Raw genomic sequence first — 27,869 nt, forward strand, 5'->3', positions numbered from 1 at the left:
GGTACAGTACAAGCCTCCAGCTGGTATCCTTTTCTTCTGCAGATGAGTCAGTGCTACTCCTGATCAAAATGTTGCTCCTCCAGCAGGAAAGAACTGCTTGAATCTTAAGCTGTGGCACAAACCTGAATTATGAGAGTGTGCAAAGGCCTGTGGTGTCAGACATACGGGAGAACGGAAAGCTGAGCTAGAAGCTCTGAGTGCAACATTTCACCTGTCCCTGCTATGTAGTGTAGGCAGTGAGTGCTTCTGAAGCTTAGACAGCACTGCTCCATCACCAGACTGCATTGCAGTTCAGTGACACTGGACTAGGTTGCAGAGGTTCCAAAGGTACCACAGAGAAAGAAGCACAAAAAGAGAAGCAAGCTTCTGTAAGAATACATGAGTATAATAGTCATTATTCTCCTGACATCTACAGCGTATGGAATGGGAGGTGTAAAGAAGTCAGACTTCTATGTCTCCTGTATAATGAGAAATACTCTGTGATCCTCACAGTCTATGTCTACCACTGACAAGCAGGAACAGATGGAGGGAAGGAACTGTTCATGGCTGTGGTATATCATCACATGAGCAGGAGCAGATGTGCCACAGCAAATGACGTCTCAAAACCCAAAGAACAGAGCAAAGAGAGGTTTTCCACAAAGCACCTTCTCTCTCCTGAAATCTGCAACACAAAGGGGTGGGGAGCAGGGTAACTTGCTGTCTCTTCAAGCAAGGGAACCACATGCTTGCTCCTGGGCCCAATAAACCCACTTCCCTGTCACTGCTTGATTTCAATTTTCTTTCCTCCACAGTGGACTCTGCTCACCTCCCTGTCTTTTCACTGCACTGTAGTCTTGATGCTTGGAAAGGGCTTAAAGGGTTTCCTTTGCTGGTTGTGTGGGCACGTGAATTGAGAGTTATGGCGGCTGAGCTGTGTACCATTCCTGTGATTCTCTGTTCTTTGCCTATTATTGACTTTTTGCTCTATGTTAAATGTATTGCAATTTGTAAGCAGCACAATAGCAGTTGCCATCTCAGCTTCCTCTCCATTTCTGTCTAGGTTGTGACAAACAGGGACACACAGGAGATCTTGCTGTGCATAGCATATGTTTTTGAGGTGTCAACTAGTGACCACGGTGCCCAGCATCACATCTACCGGCTGGTGAAGGACTAGAGACTCTCTACCCCAAGTCATCCATGGGATATATGTCTGAAGAAAATGCCCATGCTTGAGCACCCCCCCATACCCCACTGTCAACTCGAAAAATAAACTGCAGATATTGTGTATTTTCAGAAAAGCACCTCTGAGCTGTTTTATAATTGAGAGGGCCAAATAATAAGTTTGTATCTCCAGGTTTGTGCAAGTGGGGAAAAGACTTGGAGTCGAAGAAACAGGCAAATAATTGCAAAGGGGTTTAACTACAAACAGCATTCTCTGGGATGTATCCCCCACACTGGGAAACCAGGCCTCAGAGCAGGCACCGGGTGTGATCATGCAGATAAAAAGACTGGTATGCACCTGAGCATGCAGCTATGGCAGTGGTAGCAGCTTCCACAAGCTAGACCACTTAAGTACCGGTTGAAAGGGTGTGTGATATGCCCTCTGTGTGTGTGTGCACTCATATGTATAAATTCATAGGTCTACACATGCACAGACATACTTCCTATATGTATGTATAGATACATGTACAGTTAGACATTCACGGGCATATGCATATGTGTGTAGAGATGCACATAATAACCTACACATCTGCCTGTCTAGCTGTCTGCCTTCGCAGATGGGCAGTCACATCCTCCTTCAGCTATACTGTTGGAGGCTGGACATAGTTTTCCTCTCTTCCATGCACAATAGTGAGAGGCTAACCTTTCTTCTGCCTTTAAAGCTGACCTTTAAAATGCAGTTGTGCTTAGAAAATTGAGTATGTTAAATCATGTTGTCCTTCTAGCAGATTTCCTCCATGTGTCAGATCTGCTGACTTGACTGACTAAATAATTCTTGCTGCTTTTGCTCCTGTTCTCCCTGTGCAGCTCATGGAGGTAGACACTGCTCTTTCCTTGTGCAGCAGCAAAATAATTGTCTACCAAGATTACAGAATCAGAGTACAGTTGACATTGGAAGAGACCTCTGGAGATCATCTGGTCCCACCCTCCTGCTTAAGCATGGTCAGCTAGAGTAGGTTGCCCAGGGCCATGTCCAGCTGGCTTTTGAATATCTCCAAGGATGGAGACACCACAACCTCTCTGGGCAACCTTTTCCAGTTTTCAACCACCCTCACAGATCAAATTGTTATACCTGGTTGTTGCAGACAGTGAGGTGCACAGGTATTGCAAAGAGTGCCATGAGGCCAGCAAATCACAGGAAAATGAGGAGAGAGAAGAATGAAAACAGGTTAGCTTTCCATGTTTGCAAGGCAAACAACCTTTCTGTTTTCCTTGTAAAAGAAGTTGTTTACTTTGAAGACATTGAGAGGCAGTAATCTTGGTCCCTACAGTGCTGCTAATGTGGGGGAAGCCTTTCATGTGACTCTGAGGAAAGAAGTGGGTTGTGTAATACTGTCTGGCAACCACTGAGCAGGCAATTTATTGGATGGCCAGGCACAGTCCCTTGGTACAGATTTGTATAAATGCTGTTACATCTACTCTTTCCACAGTTCATCACACCACCTTAGGAAACACCTCTCACATTTGTGTCAGATATTTCCATCCATGCATTTTTGGCACAGAGAAAATACTCACCGGCACCTGAGACATCTGAGATGTTCATTGGTAGAAACCAAAGGATTTGTTGGAATGCCAGGTGGTAAGGACTTGAGCCACACATAGATGAAATCTGACTTCTCTGAAGAATTCCTGAGCTTGTTGGTACCCCCCCATATAACTCTCAGTCAACTGGTAAAAAGGTGCTGTAGGCTCCCTGAAGATACTGTACAAATCTTCCCATAGCATCTGTAGAGGCCCACAGACCTACATATCTCCTCCAGATTCCTATCCATCTTCCTGACCATGTTTTGTTTCTGGATTTGAAGTTGTGACTTGTGCTCATTTACCAGGTACTCCAGAAATCTCCTCATAAACTGGCACTCATTTCCTGCAGGTTTAAATCCCAACTCCCTTTAAAGTTTGAAACTCTCCCACTCCTATAGAATGTTCTTCCCATGTTTTATGGAGTCAAATGAATCCTTTAAGAACATGAAGGTTTAAGTCTCCACTGGGCTTTTTCACACATATAGGTGAATATCCCCCATCTTCTCACTGAAATTCATCAAAAATGCTTAGCTAGCCATCTTGCAGTATGCACCGCTACTGGTATATCAGATTCTGAAGGGGGGAATTACTTTACTGGAAAACTTTCCTTTTAAACACGATCTGATATTGTACCAAATCATCTCCAAACTCCTCATTATGCTCAAAGCACTGGTATGTTTTAAGAACAGGCACTGTCATCACTTCTTCTCATTGCCTTTGATGGCTGTTTCCGTCGCATCAATTTCACCTACCTGGGGCTCTCTGGCTCCCCACCTCTTTCTCCCCTTTGGGCAATCTGCTACCTTAGATGTTTGTTTCAATGATCTAATTTTTCACTAGCTGTGCTTCCTTGTTGCTCTCTTTAGCTTCCTTACCAGCTTCACTAACTGCTTTGTCTTACCCAGCTTTAAACAAATTCTGTTATCAACTGAACTTAGCTGGATAATGGTAGCTTCAGCTACTCCATGCAGTTCTTAGGAGGATGAACCTGCTAATGCCTTCATATCATCATGGTTTTATTTTGAAGCTGCTAGCAGGAACAATTGTCCTCTGCTACCTAGTGAGCATAGAGAAACATGCAATGTTCCCTTCAATGACTTAAAATCTTTAGTATTCCTCTTGCTTTTCGCTGACTGACAGTATTGTGTTTCCTTTACTGAACTGTTGCCCAACCCATGTGTAGAACCTGCCCAGGCCTATAATACTTTCTCCAGCATAGTATAAACTTTCCAGTCCTTCACAGTACTTAGTTTATGATCTTAAGTTTCAATGCAATCTTTCCTGACGCCATGTTGCACCTGAATGCTGTGATTCCTCACAAGCAAGTCATATCCAAGCAACAATAAGAAACACACTACTAAAACTGAACTCATAAATCAAGTGAGTTAGACAAGTTTATTACAGTAAATTTTTCATGTGGGATCTCCTAAAAAATTTTGTCTGAAGTATGATTTCACACTGGTGTGGCTGTTAGCAGTTAGATGAAAAGGAAAGAACTAGAAGATCATCAATAAAGACAATGGCAAATTTCTCTGGTATGACTGAAAAGATCAATATAGGCCCATTCTCTTTCAACATCTTCATCAGTGATCTGGAAAAGGAAGAAAACACTAGGCTAAATTAATCTGCAGATGGTGCTGAAGGAAGATTTTGTCAATTGAGTATGTAGAGAGAACTATAAACAGTGACTTGAACCCTGTTGAAATACTAGGCTTGAACTGGGAGTATGAATGAAAAGGGCGATTTGAAATATAATTTAAAATGTTCTTAAAAAACAGAGACAGATGACAACTGAAAGGTAAATTAGATACCTGTCAGAAAGGTATCCAGTGCCTGACAGGTACTGAGGCATGAGAGGTTTTGCACATAATCAGAGCATGCTAAAAAATAAAGCGTGTTGGAGCTGATTGCCAAAGAACAGATGCACAAATGCAAAACTAAATGACAGATGAACATAAGAGCCAGATGAAAGTAGTCTCATAATGCTACCCACTCAATGAAGTGCAGACATACACTGGCGGATGAAGATTTCACTACCTGTGAAGGAGGTGATGTCAGGCCCTACACAGGATATTTCATGTGGCCTAGTGCATGACTGGTCCCAAAGATTTCCGTCTTAATAGAGATTTCAAATGGAAGACCAGAGTATGGTTGCCTACAAAGCCCTCCTGGATGTGATTCTCATGCGGTTGCAGTTTCTGTACTCAGGTAAGTACAAGCTGCACCAAGACTAGCCTTATGGCATATAGCCCTGCTTGGGGCCCTGCACTTCTGGAGTCCACATGGGTCTGGATATTCAATTCAATGTGGAGGAGAAACTAATTGACTTACTTTCCCATTAAGTTATTGCATGCCGGTTGCTCTGTTTTAACCGCTCAAGTGCAGGTTTCTGCCTGCATGTAGGACATCCCTCAAAGGGATGAGTCTTTACCAGCCATTCTGTAGAGCAGCTGGCATGTGGTGGTATCTTTCCATGTGAGGTAGCAGCTCCTATAGCTTCTCTGTCATGCACTCTGCACTTTTCTGCTTGGGACCTCCATCTAGGTCAGAACTTGTGCTTTGTAGGTTAAGAGGATAGCAAAGGTGATGCCATGAAGTTGGAGCTGGGGAAAGATGGTTTGATTCTTGTGATGGGAAGAGGGGTCCATTTTATTTTTTAATACACTGAAGGGATCTTCCCTTGATCTTGCAGACCTTACACTGCCAGAGGCTGCTTCTAAGGAATGTGCATGGCTAGTACTGTTAACTTTCTCCATGCAGGAGCCAAAACTGGCTAAAGAGGAGAGTGGTACTTTTTGCACCTATCTGCCTGTGCAAGAGGCTCCTGCTGTGGCTACCCTCTCCAGCACCCACAAGCACCTTCTATAGCTGACTTCCAAACAGCAACACAGAACTAGCAGATTGTATTTCAGATCTAGTGGCAGTAGCCAAGTTGACAGGGTTCTCCATTGCATACTGCCAATACCTTTCCATAAGATCTGGTATAGCTGGTAACCAAGCTTGAATAAAGGCAAGCCAAGGACAGGACTTTAAACATCCAGAAAACACAGCATCTTGAAATGCCTGATGTTCTGTGTTACACAGCCAAAACCCAGGCAGGTGCAGACCCACTCTGTCCATCAAGTGTCACTGCTAACCACAGTAGTGTCATCACACAGCATGGACCAAATTACCTGCTTCTCTGTAATCCCCAGCCCCCACAGTCGGCCACTCAGGTACGAATGGCACCAACTGGCTACAGCTCACTAGCCATGCACGCACCTGCTCTTTGCAGCCCTACGCAATTCCCTCCCTAATCCCCAAAGCATGGTGTAGAACACACAACAAACCAGATAAAGCCCACTAATGAGAAAAAGACTGACTCTAGGGAAAATATATTCGGCCAACACAGATAGCAAATTTTGAAATTTTTGGACAGCAAATATGGTTTGAGATTGAAGCTTGTACAGAAAAAGGGCAGTGTGTAGTCCCCAGAAATGGAAAACTGCTTGTAATGTGTGTTATGGCTCTTCTGCAGACATGCACCTGGTGCCTTGCATGCATCCACTGCAGGTTTGCACTGGCACAGCAGCCCCAGTGGAGGAGTCCAGGGAGATGAACCCTATAAGTCTGCTTTGTCAAGCATCTGATAATAAATAAAACCAAGCTAGCATAGCTGTAAGATGTTATCAAAACAATGAATACAAGGAACAAGCTGAACAACTGAGCAAATCTAGGACAGACTGTTTAGGGGCACCTAGCAGCAATGAAAGCCTCTTCTCTGGCACTCTTTCTCTCTCCTCTTGCTCATGGAGTTCATACCTCTTTCATGTCAATAACTGGCATTGGCAAGAGACATCTACCTACCTTCCAAACCTAGAAGAGAAACCAACAGAATATTCATGTGTCTGGTAAAGCTCACTTTTATGGAGGGCTGCCAGATGAAGTATATTTAATAGAGCTGCATTATCCATGAGCCAGAAGGAAGACTGGAAATTCCGACCTGAACTAAAAGGCTTCTTCCCCTTGCAGACTGGGTGAGATCCATGCATAAATACTTCAGAAATTGAAAGGGCTGAAGATCTCTGTCCCCAAGGCTTGCTTTCTTGGAAGAAACCAGGCAGCAAAACAAAACTAAGAGCCAGCTGCAATTCTGCTGAAAATAAAGCAAAGCAAACACCAAAAAAAGCAACATGTTAAAAAAGACCTAGCCCAGCTTCAAGAGGAATGGCTAAATTATACTCTAAACAACCAAAAATATATTAGGCTGTAGAGCATCTTATGAGCACAATTTGTGCTGGAGCACAGATATACCCTTGGCAAATACTAATCTTAACCTGTAAGAACTTGTTGTAAAAACAAAAAGCAGGGCACCAAAGCTGATTCCCCTGATCACTTTACAGCCACAACACTGGGGCATTAGAAAATGAAGTGATAGAACTGGAATCTAAATATCCATGTTTTCTTCAGGAGAAAGCAGCTCAAAAGTTTCCACTCAACCCTTGCTCCTTTCTTTTCTAACCCACACACTTCAGCTTATCAGCCCTCAGTTATGTAGCTACAACTGCTTGTGGAGTCATGCCAAACTGGATCACTGAAATGATTCCATTTAAAGACAGCCTTCTGAGATAAGACACAACCGAGCAGGGGTGTTCAGACCTGTGGTCTGTACAACAAGGGGCTAAATAAGTCAGAAGTCCTCCCTTCATCTTCACTTCAAAGCCAAAAGAAACACTTCAGGCAAGACAAGTTCATTTGAATTCATTTATTTATCTGTGATGAGAGGGTGGGAACTTCTTAAGCTGACATTGCCAGCAAAGAAAATATAACATGTAAGTAGATCTAAAGGCAGCAGTAGGAGCCCCTTCTCTTTCAGTATCTAAACCCAAGGATCGGTCTTTCTTTGAGTATTGCACACCAGCTTTGGCCTTTGGCACAATGGTTTCCCAGTGACTTTTTCTTCCCCATTATCCAACTCATTTTCCTTGACTCTTTGACATTTTGGACCCAATGAAAGAGGAGAAGAACTTGAGTGGTGACAGCAAAGTACATGAACTGATTCAGACAGGTGAGAATGCCCTTAAGCTTGTGCTAAAGCTGTACTGAAGTTTGTGCTGAAGCCCACAGAATGCTCTGAAGGAGCTGCCAAGGAGTCATGCTGCTTCATCATTCCTATGTGCGCAGTCTGCATCAATGCTGAGTAGCAAGGGCAGTTGAGAACTGGCATCCTTGTCAGGGAGCAGCAAGAGCAGGGCTATGCTATGAAGGAAGGCAGACCAGGAGCTGAGGTTGACCACAGCTCTGTTAGTGACCTCACAGACCAGGGTGCAGTCCCACAGCATCTAAGCAGGGGACCAGAGCAGGGGCTGCAACAGATTCCACTGATAGTCCAGTCACCATCAGAAAAAGGACAGGTAATGAGTTTGGGCTGAAGTCAATCTAGGAAAGCCAATCAACAATTCAGGAACCAGAACTAAACATTGGTACGCCTACCATGTAGCTCAGACAAGGCCTAGAGTGCCCAGGCCTAAACTTAAATGAAGCTCCTGGGCTAATCACAGTGGTTGCATGGATGGAGATTCCAGGTCAGGCTGTTGAGGGCAATTGAAGCCTATTAGTGCACTCAGGACCCTGAGAGCAGCTTCCCCTCCCATCAAGGTGTGCCCCACACTTTACGAAGGTCTGGGCTTTTTGACAATCCTCCTCTTAGGCACCACATCATGCAAAATCAGAAAGGTATCTAAAAAGCATATCTTTCCTACATGCACTTGTATTCACATTTTGCTTGCATCTGCATAATTGAATGTGTGGATTCAGCAAGTACTCAAGGCTCCAAACCTGTCATCTGTGCCATTTTTGACCTCTTAAATGAGTCACAAAATACTGGTGCTTGTTCTGATAATAAAGATGGGAAGAACCTGCTCTGAATATAGCAAAGCTAGACAGGCTAGATGGATGATCCGTTTCTGCCAAAGGGAGAAGGACAGACTTTCATTTTCACCCTCCCTAATTTTCCTGCAGTATTCAGTACTGTTGCCATGCTATTATTTCATCTCAGAGAGGTGTCTGGGACCCAATGCAGCCTGTTACGAGTGAGGGGGTATACCCAGCAAGTCACACTGGAAAGCTGCATGTCTATTTCTAGATCCCTCAAATGGAGGTACTATTATCTATTTTCAACAGCTGTATGCAGCCTTCAGGTTTGTTGGTCAGATGCCATAGATTCAAGTGTTTGTATACTGCTATTGAGGTGCAACTCCTTCTGTTCCTCATTGAATGCAATGGTATGAAGACTACTAGAGTGCCTCCATGTTAGATTTGCTCACATGTGAAAGACAGCTAGCTGAAGCTGAAATCAAACTCTAAAGAGATTACTTTTCTATGCTTATTAGCATATCAAGGACAGATCTGCAGCCTAATGCAGTCTCTTTGTAGAAAACACTTCTGTGGTGTCAGTCACTCCACATCCTAGTTTCAGTGATGCTGATATCCTCAGTAATACCTATGTGTAATACCTTATGTATGATCTGTATGATCCCATGTGTCATACAGTAGCATGTTTTACCTTCTTTCCAAGATAGACTCCAAATGATGACTTTACCTCAGCTATTCATCCTTTATATTTCACTTGAGCTACAGAAATGCAGTACACCTGAGTATAAAACTGCTTGTGCTTAGAAAATGACAGCAGGTAAGGAATACAGCAGCATGTTGTCTCTGCTACTAAAAGCTTGTCAAATTTGTCCTCCATTATCTGCACTGGTTTCCTGTGCTGCACCAAATCATCTCTGAGGAAGTGGCTCTTTATCTTCAAGGTACACCATCGTCTGAGCCTGAGTTATTTAAATGATTGACAACAGTTCTGAAATGAAGATCCTTTACTCCTCATTTACAAAGGGAGTTACTGCATTACAACTACAGCTTCTCTAACAGGAGATGGAGCTTTTTCATGTCGTAGAAGCAAAGAGCTCAATAATCTTCTCTCCACAGACCTCTTTATCTTCTGCTACATTGTAACACATGCTTCCCTCATTGCTTGTTTTAAGGTAAACACATAGCAACATTTCTGTATTTTTATACATAAATAAATGAAGAACAGAACACTGCTGCACATGCTTCTCTCCCAGGGGAAGAGAGAGGTAAACGTGTGGCAGGTGATAGCTGTGTTGCTGGCAGTACTACTGTCAGCATGCTCAGATTCTGGTGCATCAAGCAGGGTATAAGAATCCACATAGGACAGAATCAAAGGCATGATATGGCTCAGGATAAAGACTGTATATCTCCATTATTGATAATCCAGAAGAAGGCATGAGAGAACGTATCTGATGTGAACATGACCTTGAATTGAGAAGTATAACAACAGTGCTGCTAAGAAAATGAGAAAACATGAGGACTGAAGAATGTGAAACAGCTTCCTTCTGCAGAAGTACCTACAGGAAGAGCCTTGAGGTGCTCTTTACATACTGTAAAATATAGTTTGCCCCTCCTACAAGCCCACCTTCATAACTACACTGGTCTTTTTCTATTGATGTCTCTTCCCCTCTGTCACTTGCTCCTGACACACCATTTCCACTAATTATCCACACTGGGACCTTCCCCAGCTGTATTAGGGCTGTAGAGACAGCTCTGCTGGACACAGTGTTTGAAGTTGGCTCCATTAACTTTTTGTTGCACTTCCACTGACACCTAGGAGAAGGCAGGTGGAGGACTTTCTGTAGGATCTCCAGCATCACAGATTAACGTGCTGTGGAGAATGCAGACTCCTGCTGCATGGGCAGTGAGCTCAAACAAGCATCTTACTCTCTGTGCTAGAAGCTGTAACAATGTATTGACAGTTGTGGGCTTTGGAGCTTAGTTCAGAGTTTGCCATTTGCATTAACAGCCTAGGTACCAGTGGGTTGCATTCATCCTGGCCTGCTGGTTTACACAGCTTAGGGTGGCTACTGCCTGTGCCTGTTATAGCAGAGTAGGCATTAAACTGTTGGCCTCTCAGGAAATGCAGCTGGGGAAGGGAGAGAGACAATCGCTGACACGCCAGCCTCAGAGCAAACTCCAGCCCCTGGAGGATGCAGACACAGGCTGCGCATGGACTCCATCCAGGGGTGTCCCAGGCGGAGCCCGTGCATCCTGGGGTGTATCAGCTGCACACAGAGTGGCAGGGCCCTCGGGGGCATCCCAGGGAGATTCGTGTGTCCTGGGGTTCGTGGGCTGCACATGGAGCAGCGGGGCCCCTGGGGACATCCCGGGGGGATCTTGTGCATCCTGGGGTGCATCGGCTGCACACGGTGCAGTAGGGCCCTTGGGGCGCAGGTGAGGGGAAGCAGGCCCTAAGTAGATGTCTTCGAAAGGGGATGCGCAGCACGACGTCCACAGCCCCCTGCTCAGGGCTCGGCCTGGCTAGCGCCGGCAAGGCACTGCGCGGGTGGAAGCCCGACCCGGCGCGAAGGGCCTGGCCTGCGCTGGGGGAAGGCAGCAGCGGCGTCCCCACCCCGCGGGGCTGCACCGCCCCCCCGGGCAGCGCCCCCAGCTCCTCCCGGCTCACTAGCTCGGCTCCGAGCTCCTCCTCCCGTTTCCGCTGGCAGGAGCTGGAGCCGTGTCCCGCCGTGCGGCTGCAGCTCCCCCAGAACTCGGCCCCATCCGGCCCGGCCCGGCCCGGCCCAGCCCGCCTCGGCTCAGATCAGATCAGATCAGATCAGGGAGGCGCGGGTGAGTGCGGGCGCTGCGGGGTGAGAAGAGTAGGCGGGACAGTTGCGGATACTTCCTGGCCTGGGGAACTGGAAGAAGCGGGACGGCGAGGGGGGGAAGCTGGTCCGGGGCCGGGGTGCTGTGGGGAGCCGGCGGCACGGGGCCGGGGGGCCCGGCCTGGCGGTGGAGGCGCCGGGGAGGGCCTGATGGGCGGGAGGAGGCTGTGAGAGGGTAAGGGTGACTCGCAGGGGTGAAGAGCTGTGTGGTGAAAACAGTGCTCTCTCCTCTCTCCCTTCCCCTCCCCCGGGTCAGCGGCTCTGCAATTTTTGCGGAAATGGGAAAGTTAGTGGAGAGGGACGGGTCTGTGTGCACAGTCCTGCTCTGAGCTAGAAGATGCGTGTTGTCTGTGTCTCGTGGGAACAGATGGCTTCATCCGGGGGGTTCTCCCCGCCACAGAGGGAAAATGCACCTGAAATACTGTGCTGCTTGTTTGCAGGAGGGGAGGTTTTCTTTCTTCTTCCCTCCCATTCTCCCCATAGCTGCAGTGCAGGGCACAGGTGTGGACCAGAGCTGAGCCTTGGGCAGGGGGGAGTGGGGAGAAGCCGCTGCGGAGGGTAGGGCACGAGTGAGGCTGTAGGCGCGAGGTCTGGGTGGCTGGAGGGAAGCTGCGGCTCAGGGAAGGTGATCGGGGAAAAAAGCATCGGGGCTGGTGATGGGGCAGACCCTCATAAGCTGCCCACAGAGGTGCGCTAACAGGTTCTGGCTTTCCCCTGGATACTTGACTGCAGCTCTTTTTCTGTTCAAGCTTTTGGAAACTTTTCTTGCTGAATCTTGGTACTTGCCTGTCACCCAGATTCTGATGGGAGGTGGGAGCTCCAATTTGAGCTCTGCCTCTCAAAAAGGCCTTCAGCTCAGGAAATGTCAGATGGGCAGAGAAGAGGATCTGTGGTATGAGGATGCTGTGTTGGGGAAGAGCTAGACTGCAAAGGTGAATAAAATTGCATTTCCTGACTTAGCCCTTTTATCAGCTCTTTTGTTCTGTGCTTTTACTCTGTGTACTTTTGTGGTTTGAACCACAGGACTAGGATTGGGAACACCTGAATTTCCTACCTGACTCTGCACTGGACTTATTTTAAGACTTTGGGTGAGTTACCTGAGACTTGACTGGGAAGAGGTTGGGTATTCTCCAGAACAGCCATAATAGTCAAATCTTTCAGTTTCTTTGTGCTTTGTTATTCCTAGATGGGCCTAAACTTTATCTTCACCATGTGGATAGGAAGACTTAACATATTACTGTAGCAAAGCTCTTAGTTGCAGGTGCCACAGATAGCTTTAGTAGTTTATTTGGTCAGTTGATAGCTGAAGTTCTTTACAGCCAGTAAATATAATGGCACAGGTAATTACTGCTGAAGAAATAAATTCAGAAGAGTTATATCAGCATTGAATAAGAGGCCAAATTTAGCAGTTAAAATATATATATATTTTTTTCAAAAGATAATTTGTAGATAGGATGTGTGTAATTGATAATGCCAAGGATTAATAAAAGCGTTAATCAAAAAAAAGAAAAAGTTATTTGTCGTTGTTCTATGCTCTTTGCTTCCATTTTGCTTTTTTTTTTTGAGCTGTAGGAATGAAAACTGATGGAGCTAATGTAGCTTTTGCCTCCAGATCTTTCACTTTCCTATTTTTAGACCTGTGCTCTTCAAATTGCAATCCCTACAAACAAGGCCTTTTCTATTATAGGGATGTGGAATTTATGGCAAACTTGTTTCTGGGCATCTGCACTTTCTTTAAATTTTTTTTGTTGGTAAAGCTGCATAAGAAGACCTTGAGGTCAGAGTATAACTCATGCAGCATCATTTGCATGATTCAGACAAAGCTCAGAAGTTAAAATGATCATGCTTATCTCCCTTGAGGAGGGTGGAGGGTTAATTTTGAAACCTAATGACCATCTTCGTGAATGTTGGTGTTATCTTAGGTATTGTGATTATTATAACAGAAAATATTTATCGATCAGAGATGCATATTCCACAGTACTTGCTTTCCTTGCTATTTTTAAATTATTTTCTTCCAAAGCAGCCCAAACTTCAGCCTGTTCGTGGGGGTGTTTCCAATACAACTGTGTATTTTCAATGTGTTAACCCCTTCCCCCCCTAAAATACCAAAACCAAAATACTGTGCTAAAAGAAGAGAAGCACAGGAACAGCATAAAATAGCAAAGCAATGTTAAGACTGCAGCACTGATTGGAAGAGTTAGTTTAACTTTTAAATGCGTTTGAAATTGTAGCAAAGCTTCTACTAGAGAATCCAGGACTTTGTCTCACAGTAATGCTCTCTGAGACATGCCATGGAGTTTGTTGGGCCTTGATCACAAGACACTGCTTGTTTTAGAAACAGTATACTAACATTTCCATTGCTCTTGGATTTGACAAGTGAAACCCCATTTCCGCTGTACCTGCTGAACCTGAGTGAAGTGAGTGGGGCAAACCCAGGATGGCAGCCAGAGTCAACTGAGAGTCCAGATCACCAGAAAAATTCATGGTGACAAGGCAGGTCCAAGGTCAACATGGTAAGTCAATCAGCAGGTCAGAGTCAGGTCCAGTGATGGTAACGAAGGTCAGACACAGTCCAGTGCAAGTCCATAGTGTTGAGGCAGGTCTGAGGTCAAGCTAGGAAGTCATTCTGCAGGTCAGGGCCCATGGCCAGATACAGGCATGGCTGCGACAGAGCTGGAGACGGACATGGCTACAACATAGCTCAAGCAGGGACTGAAGGCCCAGGCCTGAGCTTAAATGGAGCCCATGGGCAGAGGGTGTGGGTAGAGTCCCCACGTGAGGCTGGTCAGGGCCATTCAGGGCCTAAGGTAGTGTGCTAGAGCCCTGACACACTATGAGGTGAAGCTGAGGGAATGGGGCTTGTTCAGCCTGGAGAAGGGATGGCTTTGAGGGGACCTAATAGTAGCCTCAAATACCTGAGAGGAAGTTATCATGAGACAGAACTAGGCTCTATACAGTGGTGCATGGGGATAGGATGAGAGACAACAAATAAGTTGAAACAAGAAGTTCAACCTAGATATAAGGAAAAACTTTTTTTACCATGAGGGCAGTCAAGTGTTGGAACAGGTTGCCCAGAGAGGTTGTGCAGTCTCCGTCCTCGCAAGTTTTCAAGACCTGACTAGATAAAGCCCTGAGCCCTGGGCAGAGTCCTGTTCTGACTTCACAGCTGACCCTGTGTTGAGCAGGAGCTGGATTAATGACCTCTTGAAGCTTGCTCTAACCTGAATTCTCTGACTGTAAGAGCAAAGAGAAGTTTGGGCTGAGAAGGAAAGAGCTGGTTACATGCGAACTAAGGCAGTAGTTGTAATTAGCACAGATGAGAAACAGAGAAAGGTTTTAGGATGCTGATGTGTTGCTAAGATATTTAATAAAGGAATTTTTAAAACTTAAATTAATGTTAAAATGTCCTTACTATGGTAAGGGCATATTCTGGAAAGGTGTGGGATGACTGAAGAATCCTTTTATTTGGAAAATTACTTTCTTTTGGGGATCTCCAATGTACAAAGCTGTTTTTTAGGGTAAAGTCATTTAAAGATGATTTCTGGAAAAGGTCAAGCCCTGTTCTTTCAAAGTTCATGTAGGGAGTGTTATGACAGTACAGCAGGGTGTTGCGCTCGGAAAAAGACAATATATGATCGGGAAAAAGTTCATAGTTGAGGGTTACCTTCTTTGACTCTTTAGAAAATAGAATAAATATGTTAGGATCAGCATAGTATTTCTCCACTTGTCATGTGATTTGTTATGGACCTGAGGGTCGAGTCAACCCTGCCCATGGCCAGCTTAGCAATATCCAGAGAATATGAGTGGATCAGGAATGAGTCATTGCTTTTTCCTCTCTGCATAACACTACAATTGTGATAAAGCAGGAATATGTTAAGGAACTGGAGAGAACAGGAGACCTGCATGGATGAACAAGGAGCTCCTGGCAAAACTCAAACATAAAAAGGAAGTATATAGAAGGTAGAAGCAGGGACAAGTAACCTGGGAGGAATATAGGGATGTTGTCTGAGTATGCAGGGATGGGGCTAGGAAGGCTAGGGCCCATCTGGAGTTTAATCTGGTGAGGGATGTCAAGGACAACAAGAAGGGCTTCTGTAAGTTTATCAGTAGCAAAAGGAAGACTAGGGGAAAAGTGGGCCCAGTGCTGAATGGGAAAGGGGCCCTGGTGACAAGAGATAGAGAAAAGGCTGAGGTACGAAATGCCTTCTTTGCCTCGGTCTTTACTGGTAAGATTAATCTTCAGAAATCCCTGGCTGTTTAGACCAGGAAGAAATTCTGGAGAAAGGAAGACTTTGCCTTGGTGGAGGAAGATCGGGTTAGGGATCACTTAAGCAAACTGGAAATCCACAAGTCGACGGACCCTGATGGGTTGTACCCACGAGTGCTGAGGGAGCTGGCCGATGTTATTGCAAGGCCACTCTCAATCATCTGTGAAAGGTCATGGAGATCAGGAGAGGTGCCTGAGGACTGGAAGAAAGCAAATGTCGCTCCAGTCTTCAAAAAGGGCAAGAAGGAGGACCCAGGAAACTACAGGCCAGTCAGCCTCACCTCCATCCCTGGAAAGGTGATGGAGCAGCTCATCCTGTATACCCTTTCCAAGCATATGAAGGATAAGAAGGTGACTGGGAGTAGTCAGCATGGATTCACAGAGGGGAAATCATGCTTTACCAACCTAATAGCCTTCTGTGCTGGAATGACTGTCTGGGTGGATGAGGGGAGAGCAGTGGATGTTGTCTACCTTGACTTCAGGAAGGCTTTTGACACTGTCTCCCATAACAACCTCATAGGCAAGCGGATAAAGTATGGGCTAGATGAGCAGACAGTGAGGTGGGTTGAAAGCTGGCTGCATGGCCGAGCTGAGAGGGTCATGATCAGTGGTGCAAAGCCTAGCTGGATGCCGGTCACTAGGCTTGTGTCCCAAGGGTCAGTACTGTTCAACTTTTCACTGATGACCTGGATGATACGGTGAATCATACCCTCAGCAAGTTTGCTGATGATACAGAACTGGGAGGGGTGGCTGATATGCCAGAGGGCTGTGCTGTCATTCAGTGGGATCTTGACAGGCTTGAGAGATGGAAAGACAGGAACCTCGTGAAATTCAATAAAGGCAAGTGCAGGGCCCTGCACGTAGAGAGGAATAACCTCATGCACCAGTGCAGGCTGGGGGCTGACCTGCTGGAAAGCAGCTCTGCGGAGAAGGAGCTGGGGGTGCTGGTGGACACCAAGCTGACCATGAGCCAGCAATGTGCCTTTGTGGCCAAGAAGGCCAATGGTATCTTGGGCTGCATTAGGAATAGCGCTGCAGGTTGAGGGAGATGGTCCTTCCACTCCACTCGGCCCTGGTGAGGCTGCATCTGGAGTACTGTGTCCGGTTCTGGGCTCCCTGGTGTAAGAGAGATATGGAGCTACTGGAGTGAATTCAGCAAAGGGCCACTAAGATGGCTGAGGAACTGGAGCATCTCTCCTCTGAGGAAAGGCTGAGAGAGCTGGGACTGTTTAGCATAGAGAAGAGGAGGCCTAGTGGAATCTTATAAATAAGTTTAAATATCTGAAGGGAAGGTGTAAAGAGGATGGGGCCAAACTCTTCTCAGTGGTGACAGGATGAGAGGCAGTGGGCACAAACTGAAACACAGGAAGGACTGTTTGAATCTAAGAAAAAACTTCTTTACTGTGAGAGTGACTGAGCACTGGATCAGGTTGCCCAGAGCAGTTGTGGAGTCTCCATCCTTGGAGATATTCAAAAGCTCTCTGGACAGGGTCCTGGGCAACGCACTCTAGGTGACCCTGCTTGGACAAGATGATCTCCAGAGGTCCCTTTCAATCTCAGCCATTCTGTGAACTGTCTTCTCCTCTTTACTCAGTGCAGTGCATGGTAGAATTTCATTTTTATTAAAGTTCTCATTGGGAAGAAATAAACTTTTACATTGTTTGCTCATGTGTAACAAAATGCTCTCTTGGTGACAAAAGAGTATACTCCGTCCTCTCTCTCCAGCTCTCCTGGTCTGCTGAAGCTGCCTCCCCAACACTCTGCTGCTCCTTCCAGCCTCTCTTAAGTGAAACTCAAATGGCTGGATGTCAGTGCTATGCTTCCTGGAAAAAGACCATCACCTCAGGCTTTATGGGTTACTTCCTCCACTTTTGTAGTGTCCTTTCTGTGCAGTTTGTAATGAGGTAGGATGTTGGTCTCCACTGCAAGATTTTAGATGCTTTCTTTATTGCACAGGTGTCTTTGGGAACATCATGAAGTGTCTCTGTGAGAAGAAGTCTATCCCTTTCGTTAGGGGGTACCAGTCTTAAACTTTTCCTTTCCTTTACAGACTGCTTTGGAAAACACTTCAGATTATATTAAACCATTTTTGCTGTTATTCACCACTTGTATTCCTTGCTGTCAAAAATAAACCTTGAGGGCTGGAGTTTGTAGCTTAGGGCATGTCCTTGGGCAAAGCACTGCTGCCTTTGCCCTGACTGCAAGCAAAGTAGAACAGAGTGCATCTGAATTCCACATTTCACACAGGAGAAAGCACATATAGGAAACATGGCATCCCCAATGGGTAATTAACTCCATTTTGATGACAGTGGGATGTATTAGGCTGTCATACTGCTAGTTGAGGAAGGGTGAAAAATCCTATTGTTGAAGAACTTTTTAAACCAAGCATTTAAAACAGATAGACGTGTTCTGGGAGTTCTTTACTAGCTTCAGGGAAATGAGGCAGCCTGAATCATAAGCATTTGTAGCTCCAATAACTTTAAATGGACAAAGGAATTAATTAAGCTTAGTATTTCTTTTCAGTGAAGTGAATACGATACATATTACAATAACTCTGAAGTAATAACAGCAATTTAAAAGATTTGAAGTTTACATTGGTCTTTATTTCAAAATGTACAGTAGGAATATTTTTATTATTTAAGTTCTTTTAAAAACATATTTTCTGTTGGCTGTCATAGCCTTTCAAGTGCAAACTCTGTCATGTTGTTCTAATGCCTGATATTTCTGAAGGTGGAAATGACTAATAGCTAGGGAGTTTATTTTCATGATCCCTGTTGTTAAAAGCGCAGAAAAGGAAACAAACTGCATTAACTAGTGAAAAGCTAATTATATTTCTGAGGTCGAGCCACTGCATGTCTCTAGAACCAGCTTAATGGTGTGAACTGACATTGGGTTTTTACACTGATACTGTTAAAGTAGAACTGCCTTTGCTGTGGGCAGTCTTCACTGATTTATAATTGCTTGGACTGATCTGTGTATTCTCATAATAAGGATATGCTGGGATATATCAGGTTCATGGAGGCACAGGATCATGAGAGCTGTATTAACCTTATGGGGCATGCCTGGGGAGGCGACAGGGCTAGACTGAGGAAGGAACTCAAGAGGGAGTAAGTGAAATTGCAGGAGTCTTGTGAAGGCAGTAGGCTAAGGGAGAGGAAGTCTGCAGCCATCCCCTGGGAGGAAAGACTGAAAAGGAAGGATAAGGTGGCACAGTGAACAGAGGAAGAGAAACTGAAATATCACACATAGTGGGTTTGAGGGTCACAAGCTCAAAGCTTGCGACTCTGTGCTGGGGAAGTGGGATTAACTTAAATCCTAGGAGTAGAGGGCTCCTTGAGCTTTCCTGTATTTGGTGTCCTTCAAGTTACCTTCTAATTAAAGTCATTTGACCTGAAGGATTGAGTGAGGCAGGGCTTGAAGTCGAAGGACTCCTGGGTATAGGACACTGGTGAGAAGGACTCTTTGGAAAGATAATGTTGTGACAAGGCTAGATGAGTACTTTCTGACTGATACAGTTTTATCTATGTCAGAAGTCTGCACTGCTCTGTAAAACCTTCAGTTAATCGCTACTAATTTCCAAATGAATATGGCTACAGAGGTTCAAAGTCTCTGAAACACCCTTACATACTCTACTGTTACTAACCTCAGCTCTTAGTCTTTTGCAGTTTAATAGTGAATGCTATCTGCTGAAGGGAGATATGGCAGTATGGTGATAAACACTGTTTGTATGGTGATAAACACTGTTTTTATGGTGTTTGCAGCCATCCTCAGAACTCATATTGAGCACATGTAAGGAGACTTTCTATCTGGATTTTCTCGTTTTTTTTAAATAATTCAAGAAAGTTTTTGAAAGCATATTTTCTTCTGTGTGACCTAGTCACCATTTTTTACCCTAGTTCTGCATACATAGTTCAGAGTAAGATGACTCTGCCTGGGATGTTCAGCTAGCTTTGTTTTAAACAGTTTTGTGATTTCTCAAATATCTACTTATCTCAAAATCAGCTTTGCTTTGAATTTTATGTTGAGAGTGTAATCTTATGCAAATGAAGGATGCTGCTCTACCTTGATTGAAGAAAGTGCATCTGAAGCTATGGAGGATTGAATGCAACATGCTAAGAATGTCTAGCATGTTGTTTCCTTGTTAACTTGAGGACAGTGCTGTTTATGTGTATTTATATACATATGGGGAAGATAGCATCAGGGAAATGGGATAATGGCTCTGGCAATTGAAGAGACCTTTACTGACCAGCTGTCCAGAGTACATCTCCTTGTGAAATAAAACTAAATGGCTGGCTTAAAAGCCTGTAAAGGAAACCTTCCAAATATAAATAATTTAAAGTGATGCTGTTTCTTATGGCAAAGTATTCAGATGGGTCTCTTCAGTGCTGCTTTGCTGTCTCTGAGTTTTGTCAAGTTAACAGTGGCTCTGAGTGTTAAAAAGACTCTGGTGATCTGTTTGCCAGAAACAGGGAAAGTGACAGAACAGGAAAGAATCTTGCATTTCATAGCACCTGGGATGCTTTTGATAGCAACAGAGGCAGCTAGAGGGAGTATATAAATCCTGTAGATACCTATTACCTAGCTATTTGGTGACATAAAAGAGGAAGAGGAAAGTGAAGAACTGCAACTCTGGAAAAAAATTTCAACTTATTCCCCTCAGAGGCGCTTGAGGTGGGGGATGGGCTTGGCATTACACTGTGAAGCTGTTCCTGTTTTATGTTGGTAATGGGGAAGATCCAGGATAATATTTCAGGTGAATGCAATTATAGATTAGAATAAGAAACTCCTGTTAAGAGTAATTGCTGGAACCAGTGGTCCATAAAGAAGGGTATAAAAGAGAGGAAGAGACTTTGCTGTGAACAGGAGTTGTTTGGGAGTGTTCTCTATTCTGAATATAGAAGACAAAGTGAAAAGGACTGTGAAACAGAAGGGATCTCCTGTGGAGAACCAGCAGGAGGAAATGAGAATAGAGAGAGATTCTTAAGTCCCTGCACCCATGTAAATTCATCTGCATGGTTCTGAATTTTTCTTGTTCCATGTTCTCCCACCCTTTCCTTGCGGGGTGGTTACCATAGAATATCTCCTAAGAGTTATATAAGAGACTTTCCCTTTTTGAGTCTATTCTCAAGACACCTTTCTCAAGGAGGTCTTTCCTAAACAATTTAATTCATCTTGAGTTCTTTCTCTCTTTTGCTCTTAGGCTTTCCTTTTCTCACTCTACTAGTTGGAGTTTCCTACTCTCCAGGGACCCCTAAGTGATATCTACTATGTCTTGCTTTCTTTTAAGTAAGCAAAAATTTTAGCTAGGGTCTGAAAGTAGCCTGGTTTTCCCAGCTATGTAGTCTCTATCTTCCACTCTTCCTTGTTGTTCCCCTCTCCTCTTTGAAGAGCTGAGGAAGTTCATGAATGTACTTAGTAGAACTAGGTTATCCTGTTTTGGTGTGTGTAGTTGTAGTTGTGTGTGTGTCCCCCCCCGTTTTTACATTAAACCACCACAGGAGAAACAAAACTGTAGCTCAAGTCATTTAGATTTGCAGCTGTTTTTTAAAGGGCTTTAAGAAGAAATGCTGCTAAGTTTGCAGGAATCTACACCTTTCTTCCTGCTTTAGCAAACAGTGTTTCATTCCTCTGTTTTTAGACTTCAAAGTCACTTCTTGAACTCTCCTCAAGACACTTGTCTCTTTTGGAGGTGCCAAGGCATTACTGTTAAGAGGCATTGAGAGGTTATGTTCTTTGCTCTATGTTCCTCTGAAGTCAATAGAAGATAACTATCAGGCTGTTTCAGCTTGAATCACTAGACAGGCCTGTTACTGTTTGAGAGATAAGTTAGTGGATAGAGGTGTAGCTTTTATTTTGATTAATAAAAGGCACTTGTCCCATGTTTCAGGTGCAAAATATCCCCACAGCAAACTCAAAGCTGTCAGTGACACCAAAGTAGGCGCTTACCTAGTGCTGATGGCATTAGTCTGAGGCATCCATTTAAAAAACAAAAAAAGCTTTGCTTGCCCTTGGGACATGATTTGAGGAACTGAAAGATGTGTGTGCTTTATTTTAGAGGACAGATGTGGTAATGTACCTAATGGTTGTAAGGAGATAAGTGCTTACATAGCATTGAGCTTTCTAGAAGAGAAAAGAGCTTTATTTTTTTTTTCTGCTTTTTTTTCCCCAACTGTCTGGTTACAAGAATCCTGGCTTGGAAGGCAGACCTATCTCCTGCCCTCCTTTTGCTGTGAGCAGTGGATTGGATGAGTTGCCTGGCTGTTGAGTACAGTTTCCCACTCTTTTAGAAAACAGAGTGAAACATGTTAGTTTCTCAAGGACTCAAGGGCTGTCTGTTCCTTCCATCATCATTTGTTACAACAGCCTGTACTTAACTGAGGCCTGTAGTAAATCAAGGGGGGCATGAACTGAGCTTGTGAATTGTTTCCTCACCAACTTGCGTTCCACTCTGCCAGAAGGTTCTTGTTTCTTTGTTATCAGCTTTTGCCTTGATCTACAGCAAAAGCTTGTCTGTTCGTCTAACAGTTTCCTTGGAGGCTTTTGCTTTTGCTTTTTTAATTTTACTATATGGGTCTGCCTTACGTTCCCCATCAAGCCAATGAGTGTATCTCTGATGTGACTAGGATTACTGCTTGCATATTGGATTACATGGCTGGAAGGGCACATTTTGGACCAGTATTTCTGCCTGTGCTACACATCATGCTACACCGATAACTGGCTTACATTAGTGGTGAATTAAGTTGATTTTTAAATGAAGATGACAGCATGCTGCTTTGTGGCATCAGTCTGGATAATTGGCTAACACCTGCTTAGTGAAACTATGGAGAACTTGGATTATTTCGTTTATTTCATTCTAGACTTTTTTTTTTTTGCTAAGCCACATTCAACTTCTATATGAATAACTTGGTTGCTGAAATAAAGTTGTCTCCTGTGTATCTACGGAAGTGCCTGCATGTGCTTGATGCACACGTCCCTGACATCAGGGATTAGCCTTGAGTTCATACAGTATTAGTTTACTTTATAGAAAGTGCATAGAAGTGATGTGCGTGATCTGTTGAGGAGTCCATGTGCTTGAGAAGGTAGGTTAAGTAGACTGTGAACTGAGAAATCAACAAGACCTTCTCTTGGCTACAGACACAAAGGAGAGATTAAGGATAGATTAGTTCTTAAAGCTGAATGTGAAAAGATTAAAGATGAAAGCATCTAATTAGCTTCTTGCTCACTGTTTGGAATGGGACAATAGTCAAGCTTTGAAAATGCCATTCTCAAAACTGGGTTTTCTTACCTGCCTTACAAATAATGTCTTATGTTAGAAATCTGAAAACATTAAAAAAAATTAATTATTTTCTTATAGATGTGCTTGAGTACTTTTGATGCCCTCTAGACTCTGGAAATAGTGTTTCAGAATCTTACACATGATACAGTTACACAGATAGAGGGAAAATACTCATTAAAAAAACCCCAAAGGAATAATGGAAACATTTCCATTGAACTAGTTTTGTGAAGGCTTGTTAATAAAGAGCCCATAGTTTTTGTATGCAGCTGCAATAATTTTCATGGGTTTTTAAACACTGGAGATGGCACTGAGCACTTCCACTTGGTTGGAGGAAGTCCTGGTCTCATTCTTGCCACCTAGCTATTTTTGCAGCATCCTTCTAGCATTGGGGTGGTGCTGATACAACCCTGGAAGTATCTGTATGAATTGGAGGAAGTGGAAGGTGTACAGTTGAGGTGCTTCATGTTGTTGTTTTGGTTTTGTGTTTTTCACTACAGCAGTGTTTTGTTGTGCTAGAAGCAAAGGTGAGACCAATCAGAAAGTGGGGCTAGTGCAGGAGAGTTCAGTAGGAGAAATCTTGCTTAATTTTGGTTCTTGGTGCTGTACAGGTACTCAGATGTCTTGGTGGTGATAGGGGACCTAAACACAAAGGGGAAGGAGCATTGGATTTTTCTGAATAGTGAATCTGATTTAACTAGACACACAAAGGTCTCTCTCTTCCCCTTACTCTCTCTGAGTCTGTTTTAATATTTTACCTATTGCCATTATCTGAGTTCTTGTCCAAATACAATCAGTATATTATGATCATAGAGACCAGGCTGTTTAGCCTTATTCCTTTTGTTCAGAAGCATGTGGGATTTGACATAACTTTTTTTTTTTCCTGAAACCCTCCTTTCTGTCTTCTCGAGGGAAGTATGCTTGTGATGAGAGGTGGGTCCAGAAGGTAACAAAATTTATTTTTGTCTTCCTCATCCCTTCAGGTTTTGTCCAGGAGTTTTCCACTGGCATACATAAAAATACCGCAGGTGAGTAGGATTTCTGCGAGGGATATTTAGAATCAGTCAGTGTGATCTTTAACTTTGTTCCCACTGATATTAAGAGGAGCAGAGCTGGGCCAACACTTAAGAAACCTTTTTGTAACGTGTTATTTTTTTGTCTTAAATGCTGAGAGTCCAGAGTAAGGTTGTTGTTGGCGGAGATGTCTCCAAGTGCTGCTGTAGTTACTGAAGGAGGTGTAATGGAGAAGGATATTAGTTCTATTCATTATATACAAATATCATTCTGCCTCTGTTTTTTTACCTGTCTCTGACATTTGGAGGGAAAAGAAGAGCTCTATCATCGTTGCTACTGATATTAAGTATATGGACTACTTATATTTGGCCATGTAAGTTTTGTCCACTTTTGCAAGCATATGTTTATAAAGAGGCTTTGAAAAATGTGCCAGTCTGGAGGTACCCACTGTTATCCTCAAGTTTGGTGCCCTAGTGCAGCTGTGGGATGGAATGTGAAGCTGGCACTTCGTTTCTTTGCACACCCTAGTTATTCAAGTGTCTGGCCTTGGCTAACAAGTGAGTAGAAAATGTGTCACTGCCTTTCTTTTATTGCTCTTTGGACACAGTAGAGGAAGCAGCTTCCTGACCATCAGAGAATGGAAGAAAAGGAACCACCTTTTTGATTAATAGCCGTGTATGCTGCCAAAGGCGGTGAGGGATGCAGGTTGATAGGCTGTATGAACAGGAGCAGCAGAGCAATAATAGTCCGGTCATCAGCTTGACAGCAGCACTGTGTATTTTTGTGCTGCTTGTGTAAAACTTGTAAAGACAACTGCAGGCAAATAACATCTGCTGTTGTATATTTTGAGTGACCAGTGAGTTACAGCAAGCTGCAACTGCAGAAGTGTTTAGAGTTCAGGCTGGAGGAGTGATATGACGAAAGCTTGAAAGAATGAATGAAAATTAGTTTGTTATTATGTGTCAGTGATGTAGAGGAAAAAAATCTCTTCCTTGCAATTGGAAAAGGCAAGGAAAATATTAGGTGAGGTTAAGAAAAGGAAATGTTGAAATTTTTCTTTACTGTTGTGTAAATCAACCAGAAAATTGTTTCAGGTGATGACATACAAACCTAATGACTCCCTCTCAGGGATATGGCACAGATAGATTGACCTTGGGAAGTTGTTCCTGTAAGGGAGAACTGAGAAAGATAACAACCAGAATTTTTGGATGCCGCAGCAGTAGTTCTGTGGTCTAACTGTTATGGAAAATCTTATTGTGGGATCTGTATATTTCTGTGAAAAAATTAGTAATAAGGTGTATAGTAAGAGATATACAACAAGCTTAAAAAATCCCTACCTGTGCTATTGGGCATAAATAGCTTCTGGAACTTCTTGTTGCCAGACAGAGTGAAGAAAGAGATGGAGAGTGTTAGGCATTGATATAGGTATCATCCATATTTGCAGTATATGAGACAAAATGTTACAGTATATAAGATAAAGAACCTATAAAATCTCATGCTGCAGATTTTAAGCCAGATATAAACAGCCTGGGTTTAGGCATAGAATGTGTCTCCTTGTAAGGCTGTTGTATATTGATATCTTGTAATGATTGTTTGGATTATTTTTGCATGTGTGCCATGCTCTGAATCATACTGAAAGGTACTCCATTGATTCCTGTGTTCTCAGAAAAGCTGGACTCTTAGGTGATGGAGTACACCAGTGAAAAGATATTTGGGGAAGCCTGAAATGGTCAATTTTTTGGCACAAGGGTTTTCTTACTGACTCTCCTTATGCCACTTGAAATGATTGTTGTATTGTGATATTTTTCATCTCGTTTCCACCCCTTTAAAATTTGATGCTGCAGAAATTAATGTAACAATAAATATGATGTTCCAACTCGCTTATGTTATGAAAGTGAGAAATCCCGCGGCAGCCTTAACTCTGTCCCCAGAAAAGAATGTGCACCAAGTGGGTGTCTTAAGTTACACGATCATGGGCATGGGATGTAGTATTTGCCAAATATTTACATTACAAATCTGGTCTAAGATCATGGCAGTGCAGAAATGTTATATGCTAATTATGCTAAATGATCACACTGGTAAGTGGGCATAGGCTTGGTTCCCAGAATGCTGATCTGTGAATCACATCATTGAGGAGTAGAAAAGAATGCACATCCATCAGAGAGAGAGAAAATAAACAGCATATTTCTAACATTCTTCTTGCATGTATGGTAATATGCAGTTCTCTCCCCTTTCCATTATGGTCCTGAAATCAGTTTCACAGCAGACTGAAAAATTGGTATCCCCTCTCTAATTCAGGCCCCCAAATTACCTCATTTTCTTAGCATGCTGATCAGTGTTAGTTACAGGATTTTAGAAACCCCCTTGCTGTAATTGAGGGATTTTCTTTTCAAAAGTATCCATTTCTCCTAAGAAGATAGGACTTTGTCATGCTGAGCAGAATGGGAAGTGTGCTTTTTACTGTGAAAAATACTTGTATTTATGTATATTAAAGGGTTTTAAATAATTGAATTTCTAATATCTGCACAATATATTGATTGGTTAAAATAAGGTGATTGAATGCCTTGCTAGCTTGTGTTGATAAAATGCACGCACAAGTCGAGTGAAATATTCCTCTTTATCATTCAAAATTAAATGAAGTGTATTGCAAAACTTATTGTAGGAAACTGCTTAGTAGAGAAGTCACGCTTGGTTGATTAGTAGAGATGGTCTTCAGTTATATTTTAAAAACACCACTTCTTGGGTTCTCATTTTTTAAAATTAATTAAAGCACTGTGAGCCCAACTTGTTCTCACCGTTCTGCAATGGAACCAAAAAGGATGTGTGAGAAGCTTTGTGATGATATGCTTTTGGCAGGCAGCCATTTCAAATGAGATGGACAGTTGAACGTATAATAGGATGTATTGAATAATGGATTTTAAATGTTTAAGGATACTGTTGTGCAGGGGTGGTGAGATTGTACCATGCCTTACTCATCCAAGAGAGTGTGGGATCTCCTCGGGTGGCCTTGGATAAGTCATCCCCTTTCCCTGTCTTTAAATTGGGGCAGTTCTTTTTCATTTATCTAGTTTATTCTGGACTTTAAGCAGGTTTATTTCTACCAAAGTCTTTGTACCACACTGAGCAAAGCAAGATACAGAGAGGAGGGTGTGATAAGTACTGTACAAAAGTAAACCGCACAGTTTAATCCAAAATGAGATCAGATAAGCAAGGTGAGCAAGAGAGGTGTGAGAACAAATTTTGTTAACCTCTTTGACTGTCTTACAATTACAGAAGCAACTTGATGACCTGAGTCATGTAAGAGATCTTTATTTGTAAAAAGAGTGCAATGTGCCTTGGTGTTCCACAGTCTAGCTAACATTTCATTTTTGTCTGATTTAGGTAACTTCTTGACATAGGTCTCTTACTTTGTCAGATGAAGATACTGCTTGTCCACTTAAATGGATAGGGTTAGATCAAGGTCACTAACATTATTAAGAGTCCTAATAGGATAGCTTGAGGAAAGGAAAATTCCACTGGGCAACAGCCTTGGGATTGGCCATTTGCTAGGTCAAGGTAATTTCATTTACAGGGGTCTCGGTTTTAAACTGGATTCTAAGGCCTCAAGACAGAATTGTAAATGATTCAGTCCTGCAAGTTCCTGAGTAATATGATATAGCTAAGCTTTAATGTGCCATAAACTTAAACCTCAGTGTATAAGAGCACCCCACTGGTGAAAGATAAATTCGTTATGGGGAAAGGAAAATGATTTATCCCAGAAGTACTGGTAGAGTTAATCATCAGCTCTTTTCAGGTTGCTTTAACCTGGAATTTTTGCCCCTATCATTAATTAACTTCAGAAGTTCTCTTTGGTGCCACAGTCATCAAGAAA

General features: G+C 43.4%; 2 protein-coding genes across 6 annotated transcripts in view; both read left to right on the plus strand.

Annotated features, from left to right (window-relative positions):
- The window catches only part of TEAD4 (TEA domain transcription factor 4), a 54,993-nt gene extending 53,713 nt beyond the window's left edge, over positions 1-1,280 (plus strand). Inside the window, exon 12 of the mRNA XM_013956250.1 lies at positions 1,040-1,280. Within this exon, the coding sequence (XP_013811704.1) occupies positions 1,040-1,153 (114 nt within the window). The 3' untranslated portion in view covers positions 1,154-1,280. The remainder of the gene's footprint in view (positions 1-1,039) is intronic.
- A 10,057-nt stretch (positions 1,281-11,337) lies between these two features.
- TSPAN9 (tetraspanin 9) overlaps positions 11,338-27,869 on the plus strand; it is a 207,102-nt gene continuing 190,570 nt past the window's right edge. Inside the window, exons 1-2 of one of the 5 annotated variants that reach the window (XM_067304123.1) lie at positions 11,386-11,409; positions 23,968-24,012. The gene's annotated coding sequence lies outside the window, so the exon portion shown is untranslated. Of the gene's footprint in view, positions 11,410-11,617; positions 12,533-23,967; positions 24,013-27,869 lie in introns of those variants that run through there. The other 4 variants (XM_013956241.2, XM_067304130.1, XM_067304115.1 and 1 more) reach the window with 4 other exon arrangements.

Source organism: Apteryx mantelli, chromosome 1 (genome assembly GCF_036417845.1).
Source record: "Apteryx mantelli isolate bAptMan1 chromosome 1, bAptMan1.hap1, whole genome shotgun sequence".
NCBI classification, from domain to species: Eukaryota; Metazoa; Chordata; class Aves; order Apterygiformes; family Apterygidae; genus Apteryx; species Apteryx mantelli.